The 12672-nt window shown below is 44.7% G+C and overlaps 1 protein-coding gene across 3 annotated transcripts in view; it reads right to left on the reverse strand.

The window, feature by feature from the left end:
- OSBPL9 (oxysterol binding protein like 9) overlaps nucleotides 1-12672 on the reverse strand; it is a 274510-nt gene that overhangs the window by 238076 nt on the left and 23762 nt on the right. For 2 of the 3 annotated variants that reach the window (XM_063939545.1, XM_063939548.1), the window contains exon 2: nucleotides 5017-5067. The exons of the other annotated variant lie outside the window; for it this stretch is intronic. In XM_063939545.1, coding sequence (XP_063795615.1) covers nucleotides 5017-5067 — 51 coding nt within the window. The remainder of the gene's footprint in view (nucleotides 1-5016; nucleotides 5068-12672) is intronic. 3 annotated transcript variants of the gene reach the window in all.

The following is a 12672-nucleotide window of genomic DNA, read 5'->3' on the forward strand; positions in this document are numbered from 1 at the left end:
CCATACTACCTCCTTGTCGGAGGGAGACTTGGTAAAGCAGCCTTCAGGAGCCTGCGAAGGGGAAACGTCTCGACATTCCCATCTGTACCCCCGGGATACTACTTGTAGGATCCAGGGGTCCTGTACGGTCTCAGCGCCATGCTGAGAACTTGTCAGACGCGGTGGAACGCTTCTGTTCCTGGGAATGGGCTGCCTGCTGCAGTCTTCTTCCCTTTCCTCTATCCCTGGGCAGATATGATCTTATAGGGACGAGAGGACTGAGGCTGAAAAGACGGTGTCTTTTTCTGCAGAGATGTGACTTAGGGTAAAAAACGGTGGATTTTCCAGCAGTTGCCGTGACCACCAGGTCCGATGGACCGACCCCAAACAAGTCCTCTTCCTGTATACGGCCATACTGTGCCGTTTGGAATCTGCATCACCTGACCACTGTCGTGTCCATAACATCTTCTGGCAGTTATGGACATCGCGTTTATTCATGATGCCAGAGTGCAAATATCCCTCTGTGCATCTCGCATATATAGAAATGCTCTATAGTCAATAAAATACTGTCCCTGTCAAGGGTATCAATATTTTTAGTCAGGGAATCCGACCAAGCCACCCTAGCTCTGCACATCCAGGCTGAGGCGATCGCTGGCCGCAGTATAACACCAGTATGTGTGTATATACTTTTTATTATATTTTCCAGCCTTGTCAGCTGGTCCTTGAGGACGGCCCTATCTATAGACGGTACCGCCACTTGTTTTGATAAGCGTGTGAGCGCCTTATCCACCTTAAAGGGTGTTTCCCAACGCGCCCTAACTTCTGGCGGGAAAGGGTATACCGCCCATAATTTTCTATCGGGGGGAACCCACGCATCATCACACACTTTATTTAATTTATCTGATTCAGGAAAAACTATGGTAGTTTTTTCACATCCCACATAATACCCTCTTTTGTGGTACTTGTAGTATCAGAAATACGTAACACCTCCTTCCTTGCCTTTAACGTGTGGCCCTAATAAGGAATACGTTTGTTTATTCACCGTCGACACTGGATTCAGTGTCCCTGTCTGTGTCTGTGTCGACCGACTAAAGTAAACGGGCGTTTTAAAACCCTTGACGGTGTTTTTGAGACGTCTGGACCGTACTAATTGTTTGTCGGCCGTCTCATGTCGTCAACCGACCTTGCAGCGTGTTGACATTATCACGTAATTTCCTAAATAAGCCATCCATTCCGGTGTCGACTCCCTAGAGAGTGACATCACCATTACAGGCAATTGCTCCGCCTCCTCACCAACATCGTCCTCCTACCTGTCGACACACACGTACCGACACACAGCACACACACAGGGAATGCTCTGATAGAGGACAGGACCCACTAGCCCTTTGGAGAGACAGAGGGAGAGTTTGCCAGCACACACCAAAAACGCTATAATTATATAGGGACAACCTTATATAAGTGTTTTCCCTTATAGCATCTTAATATATATATAAGCATATCGCCAAATTAGTGCCCCCCCTCTCTGTTTTAACCCTGTTTCTGTAGTGCAGTGCAGGGGAGAGCCTGGGAGCCTTCCCTCCAGCCTTTCTGTGAGGGAAAATGGCGCTGTGTGCTGAGGAGATAGGCCCCGCCCCTTTTTCGGCGGCCTCGTCTCCCGCTCTTAACGGATTCTGGCAGGGGTTAAATATCTCCATATAGCCTCCGGAGGCTATATGTGAGGTATTTTTAGCCAAAATAGGTATTCATTTGCCTCCCAGGGCGCCCCCCTCCCAGCGCCCTGCACCCTCAGTGACTGCCGTGTGAAGTGTGCTGAGAGGAAAATGGCGCACAGCTGCAGTGCTGTGCGCTACCTTTAGAAGACTGAGGAGTCTTCTGCCGCCGATTCTGGACCTCTTCTTACTTCAGCATCTGCAAGGGGGCCGGCGGCAAGGCTCCGGTGACCATCCAGGCTGTACCTGTGATCGTCCCTCTGGAGCTGATGTCCAGTAGCCAAGAAGCCAATCCATCCTGCACGCAGGTGAGTTCACTTCTTCTCCCCTAAGTCCCTCGTTGCAGTGATCCTGTTGCCAGCAGGACTCACTGTAAAATAAAAAACCTAAGCTAAACTTTCCTAAGCAGCTCTTTAGGAGAGCCACCTAGATTGCACCCTTCTCGGCCGGGCACAAAAATCTAACTGGCTTGGAGGAGGGTCATAGGGGGAGGAGCCAGTGCACACCACCTGATCCTAAAGCTTTACTTTTTGTGCCCTGTCTCCTGCGGAGCCGCTATTCCCCATGGTCCTTTCAGGAACCCCAGCATCCACTAGGACGATAGAGAAAGATTCTTTCTGGAAATATATATATATATATATATATATATATTAGAAATAGAAAGAAATTATTGCGCCACGTGTGTTCACCAACGTTTACTTATCCTGAATGTGATTTATACCAAACAAATAGATCTGACACTCCCTAAGAATTTAAAAGGGCGTCTGCTTACCCCCAAACAGGGATGGCGGTTCCCTGTATCGTAAATTTGGTACACAATTGGGGGGAGGGGGTTTAGCGACCAATGGTGTCTATAAGAACTCACACTTTAGGTGAATAATAAAAATATAAAATACAATTTATTCACGTATAAATTTAAAACAAATCTTTTTCTAAAAAATGGGATAAAAAGGATACACACATAAAATATAATACCAGTTAAAATGAATAAATAGTAAAAGATTCCTTAACTTGGTATGCAGTCACTGCCAGATAGCCCAACGCGTTTCGTCAATCAGACTTCATCAAGGGGACCCCCTTGATGAAGTCTGATTGACGAAACGCGTTGGGCTATCTGGCAGTGACTGCATACCAAGTTAAGGAATCTTTTACTATTCATTCATTTTAACTGGTATTATATTTTGTGTGTATCCTTTTTATCCCATTTTTTAGAAAAAGATTTGTTGTTTCAAATTTATACGTGAATAAATTGTATTTTATATTTTTATTATTCACCTAAAGTGTGAGTTCTTATAGACACCATTGGTCGCTAAACCCCCTCCCCCCAATTGTGTAATATATATATATATATATATATATATATATATATATATATATATATATATATATATATATACACATATATATATATACATATATATACATATATATATATACATATATATATACATACATACATATATACATATATATATACATACACACACACACACACACACACACACACACACACACACACAGTGCTTGCTCCGGCGCCCTCGCTGTGGGTATATGGCAAACCCACTGATATACAACAGGAGAACGGGCGGCACTCAGTCTGGACAATCCGGTAAAGTGCATAAAAACCCCTAAGGTTATATTTTTAATGCATGTGACGTTTCGGGGACTTGCCCCTTTCTCAGACTTCCTTGTCTGGGGAAGGGGAAAGTCCCCGAAACGTCACATGCATTAAAAATATACCCTTAGGGGTTTTTATGCACTTTACCGGATTGTCCAGACTGAGTGCCGCCCGTTCTCCTGTTGTTGTATATATAATCATCTGGCCCATATCAGCCAGGCATGCCGCCTCCAAGCAAGTGCCTTCCCTAGGTACGTACCTCACTTGCCTAGTGGGAAATCCGCTACTGGTTTCAAGCATAAGTGGGAAATGTGCATTGGTAAAAGTGTATGTTGTACATCCTAGAAGTGCACAAACCCAATGAGGTTGCACACTGCTTATACTGTAAGCTAGGTTAAACTAATGTTTTAAAGTCTATCAAGAGCAAAATAAAGCAAACAAGAAGTGTAACTCCTCAGTAAGTAAAAATGCTGGGAAATGAACTGCATCCAGCCAAAGCTAAAGGATCATGGGAGTTTGGACAACTGCCTGTGCTACATTAACCTAATGAGTCGTTTTCACTCAACTCAAACAGACTTCTCAGCAATGTGCTCATACTCACTACATTTTTCTAAGCACTGGCTGGATTAAAAAATAATGACAGAACAAGCTTTATTAAGCGCCATTTGAAAATACAAAAAAACACAACAGTAAGAACAGACAGCACAAATCTTGCAGTGAACCAAATCAGTCAAAATTTAACAAACTTCAGTTGGTAAATCATTTTGGACCAAGCACTTATAAAAAAAACAAAAAACGCCATCTTCAGATGGCGACAGTAGAGGCTTTGGCACATTTCCTGTAGTCCTGTTCTGGCCTGCCCGAAGCCAGCATCTGCGATCAGCCTGTGTCTGGTAGGAAGCAGGCTGCATGCAGAAAGAAGATAAAAAGTTTATAACAGAAAATAAAGAAAATAAAACTTTCCGGCACACAGGGATCTCTGATGGTGCTGTTGTCACCCGATCAGCTGAAGTGGTAAAAGTCCCGGCTGTCCGGCGCCTCAGCTGATAGGGTTACAGAAGTAACCCTCTGATCAGAGATACCTGAGTGCAGGTGAGTTTCTTGCTATTTAATTTATATTATAAACACTTATTTTCTTTCTGCATGCAGCTTGTGTCCTATCCAACGTGGTCTGCATGTTCCGTATACACGCTCCGCACTGCCTTGCTGGGGCATGTACAGATTACAGCCCGGCAAGTGAAGGCTTTCAATACTGCGAAAGCTCAATGCAGATACATTGCCGGGACATGACTTTCTCGCAAGCTCTGTTCCGTCACCTTTATTACGATACAGCCCTGTGATAAAATTGAATATCGCAATGGGATATAAATCAATATTATTTAATCACACACACTTTTCAAATGAGAATTGTGCTAAATACGGCCCTATCATTGTTTACGGATATGCTGGGCTGCCCCCAAGCCTTCCTCTCAAACGGTCAATCGATGCCGGTCGCATGTGCACGGCATCTATTCACCCGGCGCCGGTGATCGGCAACCACTAGGCACAGACAGGCTGTTTTACCAGGGCGCTGTGCCCTGCTAGAACAGCCTAGCGTGGACACTAAATATTCTACATGAGAAACGGTTACATACACAGTAGAAAGAAACCATATGACTAACAGAAGACAATATCTGGCACAGAATATAAATAGCTGGCAGCGGAACTTACTCTTAGCCGGACACACCCACGCCGCGATCCTCTCATCATTTTGTCCTTTGACTGAAAGAGAAAAAGATTGGGTTATTAAAATAAATATACTCCCAACCTAAAATTATATTAAATATTATTATATATATATATATATATATATATATATATATATATATATATATATATATATATATATAGATATATATATATAGATATATATATATAGATATATAGATATATATATATTTATTCAGTCCAATGTGTGTCCTAAGGCTTACTGTATACTACATTATTCACACTACGTCCTATTTAGATTACTCTATTATAGTCATGGCCAAAAGTTTTGAGAATGACAGAAGTATTGGTTTTCACAAAGTCTGCTGCCTGAGTTTTTATGACGGCAAATTGCATATACTCCAGAATGTCATTAAGAGTAATCAGATGAATTGCACTTAATTGCAAAGTCCCTCTTTGCCATGACAATGCACTTAGTGCCTAATTCAGACCCGGACGCAGTGATCGCACGCTGATGGCCGGTGAAAATGCGCACACGCAGAAGTCACACTGCACGTGCGCACACGGTGAGGTGCAACGGCATCTCACTTGTATGATCGCCGCAGTCGCGGGGCTTTGGGGGGACGCAGTCCGGACAACGGAGGCGTGTGGGAACCGTTGCTGGGGCGGGTCGCAGCGGCTGCGTGACATCACACACAGCCGATGCAACCAAAAACATGGCGGGTAGCAGTCTGCCTTCAAAGCTAGGCTGCGTAGGTAGACGGCTACCCGGCATGTGTGAAAGAATAACATCCGTGCAAAGCTTTCGCAGGTCTGCGGGGGAAGGCGGTGGGGGGGGGAGAACCTGGATCTGGCATGCGGGGCGGACTTGCCCTGTGCTGGCCGTCCTCCTGCATGTCAAAGATTTTGATCATAGATGTGCATTTTTTCGCTCAGGTCTGAATTACCCCCTTAATCCCATAAACAACATTTCCACTGCATTTCAGCCCTGCCACAAAATGACCAGCTGACATGTCCGTGATTCTCTCGTTAACACAGGTGAGTGTGTTGACGAGGACAAGGCTGGAGGTCACTTTGTCATGCTGATTGAGTTAGAATAACAGACTGGAAGCTTTAAAAAGGAGGGTGGTGCTTGAAATCATTGTTCTTCCTCTGTGAACCATGGTTACCTGCAAGGAAACACATGCAGTCATCATTGTTTTGCACAAAAAGGGCTTCACAGGCAAGGATATTGCTGCTAGTAAGATTGCACCTAAATCAACCATTTATCGGATCATCAAGAACTTCAAAGGAAAGAGGTTCAATAGTTGTGAAGAAGGCTTCAGGGTTCCCGAGAATGTCCAGCAACCACCAGGACAGTCTCCTAAAGTTGATTTAGCTGCAGGTTCAGGACACCACCAGTGTAGAGCTTGCTCAGGAATGGCAGCAGGCATGTGTGAGTGCATCTGCATGCAAAGTGAGGCGAAGACTTTTGGAGGATGGCCTGGTGTCAAGAAGGGCAGCAAAGAAGCCACTTCTCTCCAGGAAAAACATCAGGGACAGACTGATATTCTGTAGAGGGATTGGACTGCCGAGTCCTTTTCTCTGATGAATCCCCTTTCAGATTGCTTGGGACACTTGAAAAAAAATGTTTGTCCGGAGAAGGAAAGGTGAGCGCTACCATCAGTCCTGAGTCATGCCAACAGTAAAGTATCCCGAGGCCATTCATGTGTGGGGTTGCTTCTCAGGCAAGGGAGTGGGCTCACTCACAATTTTTCCTAAAAACACAGCCATGAATAAAGAATGGTACCAAGACCTGCTCCAAGAGCAACTTCTCCCAACCATCCAAGAACAGTTTGGTGACGAATAATGCCTTTTCCAGCATGATGGAGCACCTTGCCATATGGGAAAAGTAATAATTAAGTGGCTCTGGGAACAAAACATCGAAATTTGGGGTCCATTGCCAGGAAACTCCCGAGACTTTAATCCCATTAAGAACTTGTGGTAAATCCTCAAGAGGCAGATGGACAACAACAAAAAAACAAATTCTGACAAACTCCAAGCATCGATTAAGCAAGAATGGGTAGCCATCAGTCAGTATGTGGCCGAGAAGTTGATCGACAGCATGCCATGGCAAATTGCAGAGGTCTTGAAAAACACTGCAAATATCGACTCTTTGCATAAACTTAATGTAATTGTCAATAAAAGCCTTTGACACTTATGAAATGTTTGTCATTTTACTTCAATATACCATAGTAACATCTGACAAAAAAGGTCTGAAAACACCAAGGGGGTAATTCCAAGTTGATCGCAGCAGGAAATATTTTAGCAGTTGGGCAAAACCATGTGCACTGCAGGGGGGGCAGATATAACATGTGCAGAGAGAGTTAGATTTGGGTGTGGTGTGTTCAATCTGCAATCTAAATTGCAGTGTAAAAATAAAGCAGCCAGTATTTACCCTGCACAGAAACAAAATTACCCACCCAAATCTAACTCTCTCTGCATATGTTATATCTGCCCCCCCTGCAGTGCACATGGATTTGCCCAACTGCTAAAATATTTCCTGCTGCGATCAACTTGGAATTACCCCCCAAAGCAGCAAAGTTTGTGAAAACCAATACTTGCACCATTCTCAAAACTTTTGGCCATGGCTGTAGAGGACTATGAGGTTTAATATTGAGCCTAATTCAGATCCGATCGCAGCAGCAATTTTGTTAGCTACTGGGCAAAACCAAGTGCACTGCAGGGGGTGGGGGGGTGGGGGGTGGGGGTTTTGGGGCAGATATAACATTTGCAGAGAGAGTTAGATTTGGGTGGGTTATATTGTTTCTGTGCAGGGTGGGCTATATTGTTTCTGTACTGGCTGCTTTAATTTTACACTGCAATTTAGATTTCAGTTTGAACACACCTTACCCAAATCTAACTCTCTCTGCACATGTTATATCTGCCCCTCCTGCAGTGCACATGGGGGGTAATTCTGAGTTGATCGCAGCAGCAAGTTTGTTAGCAGTTGGGCAAAACCATGTGCACTGCAGGTGTGGCAGCTATAAAACTTGCAGAGAGAGTTCGATTTGGGTGGGTTATTTTATTTCTGTGCAGGGTAAATACTGGCTGCTTTATTTTTACACTGCAATTTAGATTTCAGTTTGAATACACCCCACCCAAATCTAACTCTCTCTGCACGTTATATTTGCCCCCCTGCAGTGCACATGGGAGGTCATTCCGAGTTGTTCGCTCGCTAGCAGATTTTAGAAGCATTGCACACGCTAGGCCGCCGCCCTCTGGGGAGTGTATCTTAGCTTAGCAGAATAACGAACGAAAGAGTAGCAGAATTGCGAATAGAAAATTCTTAGCAGTTTCTGAGTAGCTCCAGACCTACTCACAGATTGCGATCAGCTCAGGCCGTTTCGTTCCTGGTTTGACATCACAAACACGCCCCGCGTTCGGCCAGCCACTTCCCCGTTTCTCCAGACACTCCAGCGTTTTTCCGCACACTCCCAGAAAATGGCCAGTTTCCGCCCAGAAACACCCACTTCCTGTCAATCACACTCCGATCACTTCAACGATGAAAATTCTTAGTTCGGACGTGAGTAAATCTACTAAGTTTTGTGCTAAAATACTTACCGCATGCGCACTGCGTACCATGCGCATGCGCATTTTTGCCTTCATCGCTCCGTTGCAAAAATAGTCAACGAGCGAACAATTTGGAATAACCCCCATGGTTTTGCCCAACTGCTAACAAATTTGCTGCAGCGATCAACTCTGAATTAGGCCCATGGTTTTGCCCATTAGCTAACAAATTTGCTGCTGCGATCAGATCTGAATTAGGCCCAATGGGGGTAATTCCGAGATGATCGTAGCTGTGCTAAATTTTGCACAGCTACGATCATTCACACTGACATGCGGGGGGAGCGCCCAGCACAGGGCTAGTCCGCCCCGCATGTCAGTGCCGACCCCCACAGAAGTGCAAAGACATCGCACAGCGGCGATGCCTTTGCACTTCAAGAGTAGCTCCCGACCAGCGCTTCTTTAGCGTGCTGGCCGGAAGCTACTCATCGCTCTCCGTCCCGCAGCGGCTGCGTGTGACGTTACACAGCCGCTGCAGCCCGCCCCCCGTTCGGTCCGGCCACGCCTGCGTAAATACTAATCCTAAATACAATACTTAGTACACTTTAAATATTCTATGTTGACATACTCAAGCACGAAAGTTGCCGTGTCGGAGCACTTAAGTCGTGCCAGGAGTGTTGCGCCATATAGAGCAAAAAAGATAGGTGTAAGAGGACACATATCTGATGGCTTGGGAAAAGTGAGGTAATAATAATAATAATAATAATAATAATAATAGATCCTCATCTAACTCCGACCTCTTTCTCTCCAGTATCTGGAGATGAAGTCATGGCCCTCATCCCTTCCTCCCACTAGACCCTATCCCCTCCTACACACCCTCTCTTCTGTGGCCTGTTTCTATCTTGCACCTCTCGTCAGGCACTGTCCTTTCTGTATTCAACTAGGTCTCCCCAATTTTCTTTAACCACTTAACTGATGATTTACTTAGCCAAAAACCGCTCCAAAATTGTTGGGGGGTTTTATGAGTGAATTAGGTGAATAACATGAATTTAACCCTATCACAAAAGATTTTAGTTAAAAAAAAAATATATATATATATATATATATATATATATATATATATATATATATATATATATATATATATTTTTTGTAAAAAAATAAAATAATCATATTTTCAAACATCGATCGGGAACATCGCAGCTTTTATTTTGTAAGCCGGGACAGCCTCCAGGTATACAGGGGGGGGTCTGGGGGTGGCTTGGGAGGGTTCATTTACCCTCCCCAGCGGCTGCCATTGTCTGCAGCCGCTGGAGGGGGGGGATCCTGCCGTGCTGACCGATCAGCAGTGATCGGCAGCACGGCAATCAGTACGGGAGAGTACAGGGAGGCAGAGGGACCTTCAAGTCCCTCTGACAGCAGCAGCGGAGGGAAGTTTTTCTTCCCTGCCACTGCTGCCACTCTCTATCGGACTGGTCGCTCCTGTGTGACCAGGTCAGATAGAGAACTTGCAGGCATGGACGCATGGTTAAAAAAAAAAAAAAAAAAAACTTTCCCTTTATCCTAAGACTCTCTCCAACTATGAGCCAATTTCTCTCCTGCCGTTTGCCTCTAAACTCCTAGCGCAGATGGTCTACAACAGCCTTGTCACCTCCCACTCCCTGCTTGACCGCATTTCAGTCTGGCTTCCATCCTCTCCTCAGAAACTGGCATCACTAAAGTCAGCGATGACCTCCTTGCAGGCAAATCCAAGGGCCACTACTCTCTGCTCATTCTCCTCAACCGCTCTGCTGCTTTTGACAGTGTGAACCACCCTCTTCCCACCATCCTGCATAACCTCAACTCCCAGTATTTTATTATCTCCTCTAGCCCCCTAGTGCGCTGTTTTGGCGTTATCATGGATTACTCCCTCTCCTTCAAAAACCACACATTCAGTATTTGTCTCAGTCCTGCCTTTTCCATCTAAGAAAATATTTCCAGGATCAGACCCTCTCTCACCGCGGAGGCAACGAAGCCCCTCATCCACTCACTGGTCATCTCTAGATTGGACTACTGTAACCTCCTCCCATCTGGCCTCCCTAGAGTCCCAACCTCTGTCCACTCCAATCTGTCTCCAATGCTGCCACCCAGCTCAATTTTCTCTCCGCACTACATCAGCATCCCGTTTCCCACGAGCCGTACACTGGCTCCCCTTCCTTTGCAACAAAAGTACTAATCTAATACGTCTGGTACACAGAGAGTAACTATGGGGGTGATTCCAAGTTGATCGCAGCAGCAAATTTGTTAGCAGTTGGGCAAAACCATGTGCACTGCAGGGGGGGGGCAGATATAACATGTGCAGAGAGAGTTAGATTTGGGTGTGGTGTGTTCAATTTGCAATCTAAATTGCAGTGTAAAAATAAAGCAGCCAGTATTTACCCTGCAAAGAAACAAAATAACCCACCCACATCTAACTCTCTCTGCAAATGTTATATCTGCCCCCCCCCTGCAGTGCACATGGTTTTGCCCAACTGCTAAAAAGTTTTCTGCTGCTATCAACTTGGAATTACCCCCTATGTACATGGCTGCTAAGTGAATAAGACGCTAACTGTGGGGGGGGGGGGGGGAAGCCAAAAAGTCTGGATTTCATTTTGCTCTGCGAATCGTCTAAGCCACGCCATGCGTCTCGCACCACACTGCGAAACAAGGATAGGTGTACAAGGTTACATCTGTAGCAGCTGCACACAACATAATTTCTTGCTACTGGTGGAACTTTTTAAAGGAACACCATCACATAGTACAAAAAACCCAAAACATCTCCATTTTCAGTCTCCTATATCTGCAGTCCTGATGGTTTAAGTGTTTATATGCATTGGCAAACGGAGGATTTCTAGAGGGGGTGGGAGGGGTTGTAAATGAAGTCCAAAATCCACTCTGTGGAACATTACAGCATGTGCGGGCATTTGGGGGAGTGGTAGAAGAACCTTGTATTGACCCTTTATGTTAATGTCAACATTGGTCAGTTTATACACTGCATACTGTATGGAATACACTTTATATTTAACACTATCAATGGTTTATAGTATAAGCTGTATCAAACATTTAAATAATATAAATAAGTGGTCAGGAAAAGGTTACACATACCATAATAAATAAATACACAAACATAATAGAACCAGTACTGCACTTTCTAAGCACACACTCTCCCACCTCATGGTAAGGCTCCTGTCTCTTCTTCCTGGTATCTACTCTCTGGTCCAGTGCACTGATTGAGGACTCAGATCCACACACACAGGAAACTTGGTAGAAGAAGCTATTACCACTGGGCATGTGCAGCAGCTCTGCTCTATCCCTTAAACTGCATTTTGTGGTGGCAGTTCTAGTAATCGCATTATATACTTTTGCTATTTTTGTCATAATCTGAGCCACTTGCCAAGAGGAGGGGGGTTTCCAGGCAACCGGAAGCCTCCCGTGAGTTTGCCTATCATATGTATGTCAGAGGTTCCCAAAATCAGTCCTCAAGACACCCATTAAGGTGCGTTGAGGACTGCATTTGGGAACCTACATAGTACAGAAGTGTATATGCGATAGCTATTACTGCTTATCTACCACCCACATTTTCACTCTAATTCCTCTGGCACGGTTTTACCACACCACTGTACTGAAACAATTACAATAAGACCTCCTGTTTCCTTTCGATTACAGCGCTCTTCGCACTCAGTGGAAACAATGGCAACTCCTCTCCAGAAAATATTTCCAGCCGGATGGCATCAGGAAGTAGCTAAAGGGAGAAAAGACGCCTCGCAGATATTAAGTAAATTTAAAATAATAGGGTTTAATTCCCTTTATACGGGGCGTCAATAAATATTCAGGTTTCTGTTGTCTGAATTATTTGCAAGTTCTTTTGTCACAATGGTGACGTAGTGAACAGTTTATTTTTATAGGTACATTCTTATATCAAGGACAAATACGGCCTGGGGATATGACACATTGCAGCACAAGTTGGTATACACAAATACATCCTCTATAGCCGCCTGGGTGAATAGGAATCTGAGGGAAGTATCTGGTGCAATATCCAGCCCATATCCTGAAGTAGTAGCCTGGTAGGGGCTTCACAAATAAACGTTTTTAACA

This window comes from Pseudophryne corroboree, chromosome 9, assembly GCF_028390025.1.
Source record: "Pseudophryne corroboree isolate aPseCor3 chromosome 9, aPseCor3.hap2, whole genome shotgun sequence".
Classification (NCBI taxonomy): Eukaryota; Metazoa; Chordata; class Amphibia; order Anura; family Myobatrachidae; genus Pseudophryne; species Pseudophryne corroboree.